This window comes from Crocodylus porosus, unplaced genomic scaffold (genome assembly GCF_001723895.1).
Source record: "Crocodylus porosus isolate Cpor-Errol unplaced genomic scaffold, CroPor_comp1, whole genome shotgun sequence".
NCBI classification, from domain to species: domain Eukaryota; kingdom Metazoa; phylum Chordata; order Crocodylia; family Crocodylidae; genus Crocodylus; species Crocodylus porosus.
The window spans coordinates 156,361,177-156,376,119 of NW_017728906.1; the positions used below are offsets into that span (position 1 = coordinate 156,361,177).

General features: G+C 41.5%; 1 protein-coding gene across 4 annotated transcripts in view; it reads right to left on the reverse strand.

Annotated features, from left to right (window-relative positions):
* Positions 1-7,468: 7,468 nt before the first annotated feature.
* The window catches only part of NHLRC3 (NHL repeat containing 3), a 23,215-nt gene continuing 15,740 nt past the window's right edge, over positions 7,469-14,943 (reverse strand). For 3 of the 4 annotated variants that reach the window (XM_019530021.1, XM_019530019.1, XM_019530022.1), the window contains exon 7: positions 11,133-14,327. In XM_019530021.1, the coding sequence (XP_019385566.1) occupies positions 14,099-14,327 (229 nt within the window). In that variant the 3' untranslated portion in view covers positions 11,133-14,098. Of the gene's footprint in view, positions 8,030-11,132; positions 14,328-14,943 lie in introns of those variants that run through there. The other variant, XM_019530020.1, reaches the window with a different exon arrangement.

A 14,943-nucleotide genomic window follows, 5' to 3' on the forward strand; every position in this document is an offset into this window, starting at 1 on the left:
GCAGTGAGGGTGGGGCTGCAGCTGGGAGGGAGCCTGAGGCGGGTGGCAGAGCAGAGCCTGCGCCCAGAGGGACAGGGGGTGGTGGCTGCACGGAGCTGGGATGGGCAGCTTGCAGGTGTGAGGGAGAGAGTGTGGAGTTTGGGGGTGCCCCCATGCACCCTCACGGTGCGCAGCCCTGGCAGGCAGTGGCAGCAGCAGCAGGCAGGGTGCTCAGGGTGCAGGCGCCCAGTGGGACGTGGCTCCGGTTAGCTATGCACATTGCAGCGAGGGACTCGGCCTCTGTGCAGCTTCCTGTATTGCCGTGCTCCCTGCCACTCATGCATAGTCTCTGCACTCACACAGCAGGGAAGGAAGCCCCATGTGCTAGAGCCAGGTTGTCTTCCCTCCAGGGCTGCACAGAACCAGAGAGAAACTTCAGGGTCTGGAGCTAGCTGACATCTGTGCCTGGGGCTTCCCCCCGCTGCAGCACAGCCCCTGCAGGAAAGGCAGCCAGCTCCAGCACCTCAGGTTCTGCACAGCCCCAGCAGGGAAGGCACCTGGCTCCAGCACATGTGGCTCCCTTCCCTTCTCTGCTAGTGCATGGGCTGTGCATGAGTGGCAGGCAGTGCCAGTGATACAGGCAGGCTGCGCCCCTCAATGCCCCAAGCACCCTGCCTGCTGCTGTGCCACAGGGGGAGTGTGGGGAGGTCCCCACACCCCACCACACATACACAACCCCCAACATACCCTATGCTCCCCCACACAGCCACACACCCTCACAACCCCCCCACACCCACACCCTACCACACTCCCACCATACACATCCACCATACACACACATCACATATACTACACACACACTACGCACCCTCCACACACCACAGGCACACCCCCCTGCCCCACAATATACAAAACTAAGAATTGATTTTTGAATTATTATGCACTCACCTCTATATACACTATGCAAACACAAATCATGAAAAAACATTTTTTGTAAGATTAAAATGTGTTATAGTATGTGTTTGACTTTTAGTGATTTGTTTTTTTCTGGTTCCAAGACAGCAATCCCCGCTCCCATAAAGAGTATTTCTAGGGAAAGACTTCTGGTGGCAAAGATCTGGGGTTAGGAAGTGGGACTTCCGGTCCCAAGATGGCAACAAGGGGGTGGGGCAACTGTGAAGGTGTGGGACTACCACGTGGCCCTTGACAGCTCACCAAAACTCATTAAGCGGCCCTCTGCCCAAAATAATTGCTTGCCCCTGCCATAGAGGAAAATTCTTTGCTGGCCTAAGTGATCAGTAGGGATCCATGTTTTCTCTGATTTAAAAAAAATGCCCAATTTTTGGTTAAAGAAAAGTAAAGTAATCTCAAATACACATTTTTTCGCGATTTAAATGAAACACCAATAATGTGTCTATATTTAGTGATGTTTCATTTTAATCATGGAAAAATGTAGATTCGGGGTTACTGTTTTTAAACTGAAAGTTGGGGATTTTTAAAAAATCAGAAGAAACCAGGTCCGAAAGGCTGGGTGGACTGGTATGGCAGAGGGCTTGGCCACTTGGTAATGGATATGATCAGTGGCTTAGGACCCCTAGCTCCTTGGTCTGCTTTGCACAGGGGTTCTTGAAGCTGCTGTTGCCTAGGATTGGCAGTACCTCTCCTTTGGAACCGTCTCCCTAAAAGAGAGGAATGGAGGGGACAAGGGACTGAGTGATCATTCTGTGCCCCAAAATAAGATGCCTGCATGGAACTGGGACTAATGGTTTCCTAAGAGCTGTGTCACTGGTTCTTCCTCCATTTTCTTCTGTCTGTGAAGTGTTAATGAAGGAAGATCTTCTCTTCAAACTGTTTCATTTGGCATTGCATGTGTGGGGTAGACTGACACACTCCAGCTCTAAAGGAGGTGTGGGGGTTGGGAATATCCCCAAAGCAATGTGGTTGCTGCAAAATGAGATGTCCATTGCTCTGCATATGCAAAACTCAGACAGGCCGTGGAGCTGAGGCCAGCTCCCAGCTGGTGGAGGATCAGGACCAAACTTTTATTCTTATTTATTTTCCTTCACTGAGTAAAAAGGAACAGCATATGTTCCCCTATTTCCAGGGGTCCTTCCACTTTCTGGAAAACACAAACAGATCTTGCAACTAAACCAAATCCAACAGCAATCTCTCCCTCACCCTATAACAGGAAGGGAGCCAGCCAACCTAATTTGTCCTGCAATTTTTAGGATACCAATGTCCCTTTAATTTTATCCTTCATCCACTCTTCAGCATGCTTATCTATATTAAAAGATAATAAATTCTTAGCTGAGCTTAACACAGCAACAGAATTTGCATTTTCAATGCACAGCTATTCAGATTTCATCCCTTTTAATTATTCCACTTCACGGAACGTATCCAATTTTGCCACTTGCTGTTACGTTTTTACAGACAGGACAAGTCCTAGAGACAGAAGAATGATCAAACTCCAAGTTATTCTGTGTATTTATTTAAATATCACCAATTGCCATATTTGATTTGGAATTTAATCTGTACTTCAGATTGGAAAGCGCCAACTTGGGAAAATTATCAGTCTAACTCCCTTGAATGCACGCATTGTTGATCACATTTAATTTGACTCAGCTTATGTGAAGCATGACCCAGTACGAGGGTATGTTCCCAAGTTTGGCTCACTGACTCAGATCTCTGTTAAATGGCACATCAGGACTAATTTATACATTTTGAATGCTTTTTACTTGGATACGCATAAAAAACAACACAAGGAAAAAGAAATTTGCCAGAAGCACCCCTACCTCCTCCTCCCAGTGTGTTCATCATAATTAAAATATTTTAAAATTTGCTCAGTTTTGTACCTCTTACTTTTCCATTGTTTCCTCTGCTATGTGTCTACATTTTGGACCACAGATTCTTTAAGTTAGCCATCTGCATTGCACAGTGCCACATACCTACTTGGAATTAAAGAATTAATAACATGTTATTTCTAAAACCCTTCAGTTTTCAAATGTTTGGATCAGGCTGGAAGTCCTCCTTTGATACTGTAAAGCTTTTTCTACCAAGCAGCCCTTTCTCATCTCAACTGGAGTTTCCCATAACCAGAAGAAGGGGTGCTTTAGGTTTCCTTGACCAATAACATTATATATTTACTACTATTAAAGTAAATATAATACCTGGCCTATTCACAGTACAGGTACAGCATAGGAAGGAACAAAGCAAGCTTCCTTCTCCAAACCTTTCTATGGGCCAGATACAAAAATCTTCCCTTGACTTCAGTGGGATTTAGGCCAGGGCTTATACATCCCACCACTGGCCTTCATGGACTACGTATAGGATAGCTCAGTGTACATGCTTTTCAGGGATGAATCCTAAGGGGATGCAGTACCGTAGTTGCATCCCCTTTCAAACCACACTGCGGGATCAGCAACTGGGGATTTTTAAGTCACCAAAGCAGGTCAGAATCCACCCCCTTTCAGTGCCCCCTTCCCTCCTCTCCCCTCCCTCCTGTTGCTGCCACTGTCCCTGACTGACCTGGGGTTGAGGGAAGCTCCAGATCCACTCCTGTCTTACTCCAGTTGGGCTGTGCAGGGAGCCAGGCTCAGCTAAGGACAGTGGCAGCAAGGATAATGGGTTCACCCTGGGTGTTCTCCACCAGCCCAGGAAAAGGAGCAGGGAGGGAAAACCTGCCAGCCACTGCCATTGTCCCCTGCTGAGCCGGGCTCCCCATACAGCTGTTTCCTGAAGCCCTGGCTGGAGCAAGGCAGAAGCAGCCAGGACAGTGGCAACAGCAGGTGAGTGTCCCCTTCCTACCACCAGAGGCATAAGTAGAGATGGCAGGGGGAGAATGGGAGGGGAAGAAGAAAGATCACTGAGCATAAAAGGGGTGGGGGTGATGAGAGCATGGTGGAGGAATTCTTACCTGACTCGGACTAATAAAAAAAGCTGTTGGCTGCTGTACCTATGGTGTGGCCTGTCCACCTTGGTGCAGGGATGTGTGTGGGGGGGAGCCACAGGAAAAGCTGGGAGCAGAGGAATACAGCCACGCTGTTGCCACTAAAATCCTGAATCCACCCATGAAGGGGTCCTTCTGGTCAGACATCCAACAAGTCTGCCAGTTTTGGTGCGTTTTGTGATGCAAACACTTGTCTACAGAGAACAAGGCTGAGACCATGTACATAAACACTAAACATCTGTGACATGGAAATGACTTTTAGTCCCGGTCTACCAGGACTACAGAGAGAGGCAAAGACTGAAGGGTGGGGAGGTAGGGGGATATTTGAGATTTGCTACCAATCCCAATTACCCATGTTAAAAGCTTGGTGTGATAGTGTACAAAGAAATTCATGGTTCAACCAACTGAACTGCTCGCTTTGTTCAATCCATTTTCTGAGAGGAAATGGCAGGACCCAACACAAAGTATCACATCTATTTTGGGGTGCTTCTGTAACTATACTCTGAGGCAACAAGCTAAAGAGATAAACAACTCAGAAGTTATTTGCTGGGCTTTGTATGTGCGTAAGTATAAAGAATGTGTTATTTAAATTAATTCAAATGTACCTCCTTAAAAATTATCCCCAGATGCTTAAACTCTTCCAGCTTGTTATCTGTTTTATTACCGATCCCAAACTACTTTTTCCCTTCTTTCATCTGGTAGTATCATCCACCACAAACCTCATTAAGATTACAGCCCAGAGGTACCAAACACCAACCCTTAGGTGCACTATAATCCCTGCTCTCATGGCAATCCCCTAAAGTTTTTAAAGGCCATCAAATGAGACTGGCCATGAGGTAACATATTATAGACCTTACTGCAATATGTATTCTACATGGAATACGTAGAATTGAGTCGCACTCAATATTTCTCCTTACATAAATGCTGCTTACAAAAAGTTCTTGTTAAAAGATTGACTTAGATGAAACTCATTCCTAGAGGTGAATGTATTTCTTTCTTTGTGTTACAATATAGCAAGGGAGATGTGCATGGTTATGTTTGTTTATAAGCTAGCTGTACACCAGTATAAATACAGCAGTAGATCCATCTAAGTCAGTTGGCCCCATATGTACCTAGTAGCAAACAGCATGACTAGTCCTACTTGGTTCCTTGTGTAGGATGTGAGCAGCGGGATCATTAGCAACAGTCCATGATTAGGGGATTCTCAGGCAGGCGGAGGCTTTTCAAGTGTTTCTAACTTTACAGAAAAATTAGCCTAAGGCTTGATTTTTCTCATGTTTTTCTCAGCTTGGTTGCATTCTCCTTGGTGCAGAAAATATGGCAAAATTCTGCTCTGCTATTCTTCCATGACTTACACGCAAAAGGAAAAGTGTTTTTAACCCTTAGGAAACTAGGCAGCTGCCAGATGACAACCAGCTAGCGTTTAGCTAAACTTCTGTACCACTACATCACATTGAACCAGGCTGGAGCAAAGGGCTGGAAGGATGCAAGACCAGTTCAGAACACCTGGCCAACATTCTTGGATGCTGTAGAAGGGTATGAGGGGAAAGAAGAGGAGCGGGCCAAAATGTTTAGCCAGCCCCTCCCCTTTCGGGGACAGGCACTGGGCGGGATCAGGGGCTGTGCTGATAGAAGCATGCCCTGAGGGGAGGCTGTGACCTGCAGAATCAAGTCTCTAGATGTTTGATTGCAAAAAGGCAGAGGAGGTAAGGTCATCAAGCAAATGGTAACCTAGAGCTATCGCTTCTCTGTCTCATGATTCAGGATGCTTTAGCTTTTGGTAGTCTGATTTGAGGTTCCATGTCTGACAGGCCTGATTTTCAGAAAATGGTGAATAATGAACAATAAGAATAGGTCTGTTTAAAAGTGCCATAGGCACCTAAACATTGGGGTAACTGAAATTATTAGCAGTTTTAAAATCTTGATTCTGTTTTTCTTGGAACTTCATGTTTCATGCCAGAAACTAATATCCTCTGGCCAGTTTTTGTGCTTTGTTCCACCTCCTCCTGCCAGCAGGTCTCACTTCCTTACTTAGTCAAAAAGCCAACAGTTAACTCATTCAGAGCAGCAGTTGCTGGGGCTGAAGTCATTTTGGCATGGATGCCAAAACATAGGAAGCAGACCAGTACTGGTGATGTGCATGAGTGTTGACAATTATTTCACAATATAAGTTTATTTTAAAATAATCTTATGATCTCAGTAAAACTGTCATTGCCATATTAGATGGAGCATCCTGGACTGCAATGATACTGAAAAGGCATTAGGGGTGGTGGTAGATAGCCAGTTAAACATGAGTTCCTGGGGTGATGCTACATGTAAGAGGGCAAACACAATCCTTGGAAGTATAATCAGAGCTGTAAATGAAGTGGAATTTTGTATTCAGCATTAATGAGACCACTGTTGGAATACTGCATCCATTTCTGGTATCTACATTATAACAAGTATACTGAAAAACTGAACAGGGCTATAAAAGAGCTACAAGAATTATTTGGGGCCTGAAAAACCATTTGTATCATGAGAGTCATAAAATAGCTCAATAAAGTTAGCTTATCCACGGGAAGATTAAGACAGGACTTGACCAAGCCTGCAAGTACTTCCAAGGAAAATAGATTTCTAATAGCAGAAAAAGGCAAAATAGTAGAAGGTAAAGGCAGACAAATTCAGACTAGAAATAAAAAATAAATTCTTATTAGTGAGGGCAATTAAACTGTAGAACAACTTCCCTAAGGAGATAGTAGTTTTTCAATACCTGAAGTCTTAAAACAAATCTGGATGGCAGTTTACTAGTTGAGATTATCTGGCTCGCATTATGCAGGTTTCCTTTAGTTTCAAAGCTATGGTCCTGAGACTGATGTTACCTGGCCTTCTGCACTGTAACTGTGTTCTAGGCATGAACAAATGTATTACAACAATTATTTCAATCACCTAAAGGCAACAGCATTTTGAAGAGGTGATGTTCTATGCACAGTATTACTATAAATTTCAGGTATTTTCAATGACTTGCCATGGAAGTATTGATGCACCTCATTTTATCTGTAATGTATTTTTGCTGGTAAGTAGTGTTGCTAAGGTAAAGCCAGATTATGCCAAGTTTACTTCTACTATGTCATAGAGAGTACTCTGTGGAATAGTGGTGGTAGAATGAAAAATAATACATCACACCCAACAAGATAGTTCTGATCTTACTTAAAGCTTGCCTACAGAGGGGAATCTTTTGGTACAATTATATAGCTACAGTTAATACTTGTATAATAGCTCATAGGGATGTATAATAAATAGCTCATATGGACACTTATTTGGAATAACACTTATCTATTTTGGTTCAATTTGTATCATTTCCAAAATGACAAATGAGAGTAATGTTAAAATCAGTGGCACAGGGAAGAGATCAGTTCAGACATCTGGCAGCCTCTGTAGACTGATTTACTTGAAAAGATTCCTTTCAGCTAGGAAATGTAATGGAAACAAATAAAGGTAGCCATAAATCTTGTAAAAATACAGTGAAATGACTAATACTATTACCTACTTAAGTTGCAGACAATCTGTTTTGATAACAGGTAAATAAAGAACAATTGAGTTTTGTTGTCGACTTAGTCTAAATAATATTCAGAAGTGAGCTGATGTTTGCATTTGCTTGTGCATTGTTAAGTTGAAAATACCAGTCATCAGTAACAGAATTTTGGTGCCCTCTTGCGTTTCAAAAATGGAATTTCAGCACATGCCAAAGCTTACCACCTCGTCAACATTAGAACTTCCACTTATGAATACTCAGTAAGAAATCAAATAAGAGAATGGAATCACTTTAAAAAAAGAAACAGAATTTCTAACCGCTGTGTTGTTCCACAGTACTAAGCACATATAATGCCTAATATGGACCATAGTTATAACAAAATATCATACAGGCAATAGCTCAATGTCTTTTTATTTTTAAGCCAACTTTAATAAACTATCTTAGGCGAGTGGTTAGTGGAGTGATCAAAAGGCTTTTGTCTGGATGCCATCACACATCTTACCACAAGGAAAGCTTGCAAAACCATTCACATCTTAGCTGTGAAAATATCCAGAGGCAAACTGAAGACAGGAAATTAGGATGATATCTTCTTTCTGAAACAATTTTGATGAATGTTTGTAAATAATGTAACTTCTGGAATTGATACATATTGCATTTCCTCCCTAATAATCCTTTTTGACCTTCAACCTCAGGTCAGGAAAGCTAGCCCAAGTTTGTTAAGGTTCCCACTGCTCTAAATAAATTTTGGATGTGTTTTGAGAAATTCTAGGACACAGTGTGCTCACAGGAGGAAGCCAGACAGTTGACCACTTCACCTGAATTATATTTTAACTTGCAGTTCAAAGCAAAACTCAGGGAGAAGTGAATCACATCAAGCAAAAAAAGTTTGTAAGTAACCAGTAAAAGCTGAGACCATAAAACTTTAAACAGCTCAAGTACACATGCTTCTTTACTAATAAACACGTAAAGAACATGGGTATTTTGTATAAATTTGTTTCCGTCATGTCAGAGCCAGACAGACAAATGCTACAAAATAAAGTGAGCCAACAGGATAAGATGTTGTACAGTACTAGCTAATGCCATGTTGGAATGCTAAAACAAAAGTTAAAAACAGTTAATTTAATAGCCATAGAAACATGGATTTCACAGTGCGTTGTAGGCACCTAGGTAGCAACATGGTTCAAAGCATCTAAAATGTTCTCTAGTGCAAGTGCTTATAAGTTATCAGTGAGTGTGCACATAAAGAGGGTAGTCTCACAACATGCATGCAATCACTCAGAAGTTGTCTTCCCACAGGGAGCCTGCCAGGCCTTCTCTGCATTGTTTAGCTTACGAATGCACACTAGATTTTCCATAGGGTAAGCAAATACTTGCATGAGCTTGCCTGTTCTTTCCATGAATGCTGAAAATTTTTCATGAAAACGTTTAGAATTTTCTACTATGATACAGTTTTTGTACTTGCTCTTCTACTGGCTTTCAATAAACCCTGGCTAGAAACTAAACAAATAAAGTCTATGACAACTATGGTTGTGTTTTGCTAAGCTATCCAGGAAGACACTAGAAGCAGAAATGCCTCAATTCCATTTTGCTATTCATCTGGTACGTACAAGACCTTCAATTTTGTTGTAACTGGTGAAAAAAATCAGAAGTTTGCTTGAGTTGCACAGCACATTGGGTTAGCATAGTTAAGGCACATCAGTTTTTATAGCCAATGGCTAGTAGGTCTGGCTAGTATGCCTGCCCACTTTTGGCTTCCCAGCCTTAAATCCTATCTACAGATGGGTCAACTGGCAGACCTTCAACATGAGCACAGAGTGAGGTCCTTGACTCATGCCATTTAGGACCATAGCAGAAGGCTGTAAATACTCTACCAAAATGCCCTGGCACTGCTATTGGGTAGCAGACAAGAAATAAATTTTACTTATCCCAACCCAGTAACAGGAGCAGCAACAACAATGTTAATAATACTCTGTTAAAGCGACAAACAAGTTAGTCTTGATTTTAAAACAACAATAGATGCATTAAAAACATCTCTCTGACAAACTGATAGATTTCAAGGATTTTAAGTCCTCATATTATGCTGCCTGACCTCCCCTACTTTGTGCTTACCAGCACCCCCATTACATCACAGGCAATACAGGACTAAATTTAATCCATTTACTCCTGTATGGAGCCCAATTACTTTTAGGAGTATGTGCAAGGTATCTGGCTTCAATTTGAAGATCTAAAAAATATAAATAAAATGAAGAATTTGCCTGTTCCTTGTAATTTCTTTCAGTGATCTAATCACTCTTAAACATTAAAAAATTGTGTTTTTTTAACAATTTGTAGCTTCAATCTCCTGTTGTTTTAATTTATCTTTTCTCCTTCTAGATTAAATAATAACTTTCCATATATATTGATACTGGCTCACCATAAGCAAATCATTTCTTGATTTTTTTTAACTAAATAGATATTGCTTTAAGTCTCTTGTTAACTTTGTATTTGAAAACATAAGCAGTAGTTTAATGATGTAAAAAGAATTAGTATAGTTGAAAATGATTTATACAATTTTCATATGAAGGTTTACTAAGAATTAATTAAGTTGCATTACTCAAACAAAAATATCTGGCAAAGTATAAAAGATTTATGTATCCCTTTCTAATGCAAGAATTTGTAGCAAGAAAGAGACCTCAAGAGTAATGAGGCATGAAATGAAAAAGGACACAGAATTCTAGATTCCATGTAAATAATTTTAATTCATTGACTCAATTAGGTAAAAGTTACTTAAAAACATTTTTTTCCTACAAAACATGATTTAAGACCTGAAGTTCAAGTTTTCCCCATTATAGACCCTGTCATTATCAAGGTACAGAAAGAAGCAGAGCTTCCAAATTAAGCCACACTGTTCCACATAGTAAATCATGGATTCATATTTTAACAAGTTATGCTAAAAATCTGCAACACTTTATGAAATCACCTTCAAAATTATGTGAATTGAAATTAGGATGGGGTAGCAAGCTAATGGATGGATCAGTAACCTCTTTTGCTGGGTCACAAGTGCAGAGGCAAAAAGGAGTTTGTATCATCCTAATCATTTCTAATGTGGACAGATGCCTATAAACAGACACATTTTTGGCACTGCTAACCATTGCTGCATGAGAGGCCTATGACTAGAATAGCAGCACATTCTACCAAACTGGATTTATCCTTCATTTTGATTAAAAATGAAGTCGCTATATGATGCTTTCTGTGGTCTATATGTGTATAAGGAAAGACCAAATGAAGCATCACATAACAATATTACTTGAAACCTGTTAATAACTTATACAGCACCCAAAAGTGCACTAGAGTTTTTCACCCACTCCCCGCCAAACACCCGCCTAGAAACACACACACACTGTCCCTTTTCCAAAGAGCTTATAGTGTAGTTTCAGGGTGAACAAACAATAAGGAAAGGTTAGGGTAAGGACAGATAAAGATTTTGCCATGAGACCTGATGGCTTAATGAAAGGCTTGGTGTAATGGTTTTTAAAGTAACCACTGACTCACTTTTTCTGGGCAGCACCGTCAGATAAAGAAAGAGACCTCTAGATTACCTAAATCAACAATTAATCTTGCTGAAATCTGGACATCAGCCTCCAAAGCAGAAGTGCAATTCATTTTACATCTATTTGGTTAAAAATGATCAATAAAAAATAGTGACTCTGAGGAACAAATCTCAAATCCTTTTAATTACATGTCTTACTCTGAGAAACAGAAGCAACTTTAAGCTAAGAAGAAGTTTGCTAGCTAGTCAAGAGATGCCACAGAAAGTTCTCCAGGAAAGGAACACATTGACCAGTCATTTACTAGATGAACAATTGTTTACATTTTGTCACATTCATGTAACAGAGTTTATTTAAGCTGCTACCTGTGCACAACGTATGTGTAGTTGTTGTGCAATGTCCTTCTGCAATGACTGATGCGCTGCTTCTATGGGGAAGGGGAATAGGAAGGAGAGAAACAAACCAAGAAAAAAAAAAAATCACTAAGGGCACACCCACATGAGTGCATGCGTGTGGTCTGTACTGCATGCAGTTTGCAGTGCCACATGTGCAACTGGTTGTGGCACTGCAAATCTGCAGCATGATGCCAAAATTTGATATCAGGTACTCTCAGTATCAGAAAAAAACACTGGGAAAAAAAAAAAAAAAGGATGTGGCTCACGCTCCAGAAGCATGTGCCACTAGACACAGACGCTCAGTTTTCCAGGGAGACACTCTGGCTGCCAGCCAGAGCATTTACACTGCTTTAGGTATCTCCTGGCTCCTCCAGCAAGCTGGGAGCTGGGAAGAGCAGTTTCCCCGAAGCGGGGCATTTTGCCCCACGCCAAACCCCATGTGCAGGGGCATACGCAGTGGCAAGAGGCAGAAGCAAAAATTTGTGCCACTGCTATTTTTGCTGTGGCAAATGGGCACCCCTGCATGTGGAGATGTATCCTATCAGTGTTTTCTGTCTTCTATGTCTCCCTATCACTTTAACCGCATTTAGGAGGGTCAAGAGGCAACATGCTAATTAGCACAAAAAACTAGTGCTAACCACCTAGTAAACAGACAACACTCCTGAACAGCACCTTCTGTTTGAGAATTTGAATATCTCAAAAGTACAAACAGAATTTCAATTTTTGTATCACTTGTAAAGCACCGGCCAGAACACCGTCTTTTTCAGCACGACTGAAAACCCCGCTTTGTTTCTTTGGGACCAGACACTCCTAAAGAAATAACTAGACAGGGGAAAGGAGATTTTTAGATGTTTCACTAATCTATTACAAACTGCAGCAGTTGTATTTTCCATAAGGATTGGGACCAGCAGGAAGGAAAGGTCTTCCAGATTAAAGTGAATGCAACTTATTCAGTTTTAGTAGATTTGATACTGAAATAATCAGTATTACAATTGACTATGAGTACATACATGACACGGGATGTTTATTAGAATAATTTTACTTTCTATGTTCCTTTATGGGAGGAAATGGAATGATTTACCTTGCTTGCCTCTCAATCTCTTGAAATAGATGAGGCATGAAGACAGAGGATGTGTCCAGATTCTCAAAGATGGACCCAATTATTCACCTGGGCAAGTCATTCTTGCCTAAGTTGCAATAGATCAAAAGAACCTGAGCTCTCTTTGCATCTTCTCTATTGAAAAGAGGGCGAATCACAAGATTGTACAGCATGAAATCAAAAGCCAATCATTGTGGACTGGGCATGGAAGAAAGATCCTAGTACAAGTCTGTAGCTGGAAAAGCAGATAATTGCTTATCCAATTCAAACCCAAATTGTATTCAGAGAAAGAACTAAAAAGACCAAAGAGTCTGGAAAAAGCTATAGAAAACTACAGGCTCTATATTATGAGAAACTACCTACTGAAATGTTAACAGAAGTTCCTCAAAAAAAGTAGAAAAATGACTCAAGATTGAGAAAACCATCAATGAAAATCTGAAGACAGAATAAAGACAGACAATTCACTAAAACAAAAGATCCAGAGTCCAGAATAGGTAAAAATTCAGACACGTATGAATTTCAACAACATCAGAATAAGAAAAAATCATTATAAACCTCAAGTGTCTAATGCTGGGTAAAAGTCTCTCAGAAAACCCTCGATATGTGTATCAGGAAACTCAAGTTGTTGAACACACTGAAGTTTACCTGTCAGGCCTTCCCTACATAGAAAACCTGAACTGATTAGATCAGTTTCTAATTTAATTTTTTATTTAGTTAAAATTGGTGCCATGTTGCTGCATAGACACTTAATTCAGTTTTAAGTGCATCATAATCATTTCATATAAGTAATTATGGAACATAATGTTAGTTGGGACTGAAAACTTTGACTTCAACAGCAGCATTGGTAACTACTTAGGGAAGATGCCAAACATGCTAAAATGTCAATATCAGCCTTGAGTGTCAAAGATGTCACTCCCTTGCTGCATCTGCCTGTTCATTTATTGTACTACATCAGCATTCAAGAAATCCTGAGCTGGAGTCTGTGAAGTTACATGTTTCTCTCTACCAGTTAGGACGTTTGGAATGAGGCTAAGCATAGATGCACCTCCAGGCACTTCAGGTCAGTGACTGGCAACCTTTCAGAGCCACCAGCTGGATCAATCTGGCTTGGGTCTGAAATGGGTCAGTGCCCGAAATGAACTTCTAATCACTGCTGCTTTTCCCTGGTGCCCTGCTGTAATGTGAGCAAAGCCACCTGGTACTGGAAAGTTGTGGAAGCTTCCTGCTGCCGCAGACTGGATTCAGCCACAGGCCATATGTAGCAAACCCCTGGTATCAACAGGATGTGTCATAATTTAACCAAAGAAGAAAGGGTGGGAGGGAGGGGGAACTACGTTGAAGTTTAAAATAATGGTTAGAAAGTAGTAAAATGGAGCAAATATGCTCACGAAATACATTCTTCAAATCCCAGTAGCTAACAGAAATGAAACTCACACAAAGAACAAACAAGAAAAATCCCTGAGATTAACAAAAGAACATATAAAAGAAAAAAAGACAGGTCACAAACCAGAGCCATCTGTTTTATGGGTCCTCGGAGTGAAACATCCTGTGCTTGTGGAAGGTAGAACAGTCTGCAATGAATTTAAGAAAAACCCACTTATTGCCAAAAGTGGCTTGTGCTGAATGAACCGAAGAAATCCATTAATTTAAAGGTACATATTTATGTACTTGTTGTGATCCAATTGCCGCTACATAAATTGCTCCAGTCTTCACATTTACATCCACAAGGTGTGGTTTGACTTCATCAGCCATCTGGATTATGTTTACCACAATACAGTCTCCAATGGATCCTACCGGGGGCGCTGCCAAGATGGATACACGGTTAATATTCAGCTGAGCTACAATTAGATACTTCTCATTGGGAGTTAACCTATAAAAGACAAAGAGAAACCGGGTTTACAGGTTGTTTACAACACCTCATGGTAACTTTGTTTATGTGCTTTGAGAAATCAGTTTTAAACCAATGCAAGGAAACAGCATTCAAGAAATCTACACAGCTTCTGTGCTACAATTGGGAGCACTGCCACAAAGCATTCCTTGCTCACTTTTGTTGTGCAAGCACCAGATACTAGATAAAAAGCAATGCAGCCATGTCACAGGAACAAAGAGTGGGTGCGTCCAGATGAGCCCGTACGTGCCTCTTGCAGTGTCTCAAACTCCTTTGAGACGATGCAAGAGGCACGTGCAGGAAAGAGTAAAATGCAGGGCAGGGACTGTGCCCTGAGGCAACCAGAGGCTGGGTCCTCCACAGAGATCCTTTGGCTGCCAGAGCATCTCTATGGTTGGCTCTCACCCTAGTGCTGAAGCATGCTGCCTGCCCATGCAGGGCAGGCAGCGTGCCAGCAGCAGGGAGCTGGATCTGGGCTCCAGGACTGATAAGTAAGGGGTCAGGGGGCTGGAGGAGGGGAGAGGGGACCACACAAGGGACCCCCACTGGCCCCCCCTGCTTCCCCACCCCAATTCCTGCCCTGCCCAGCCCCACCCAG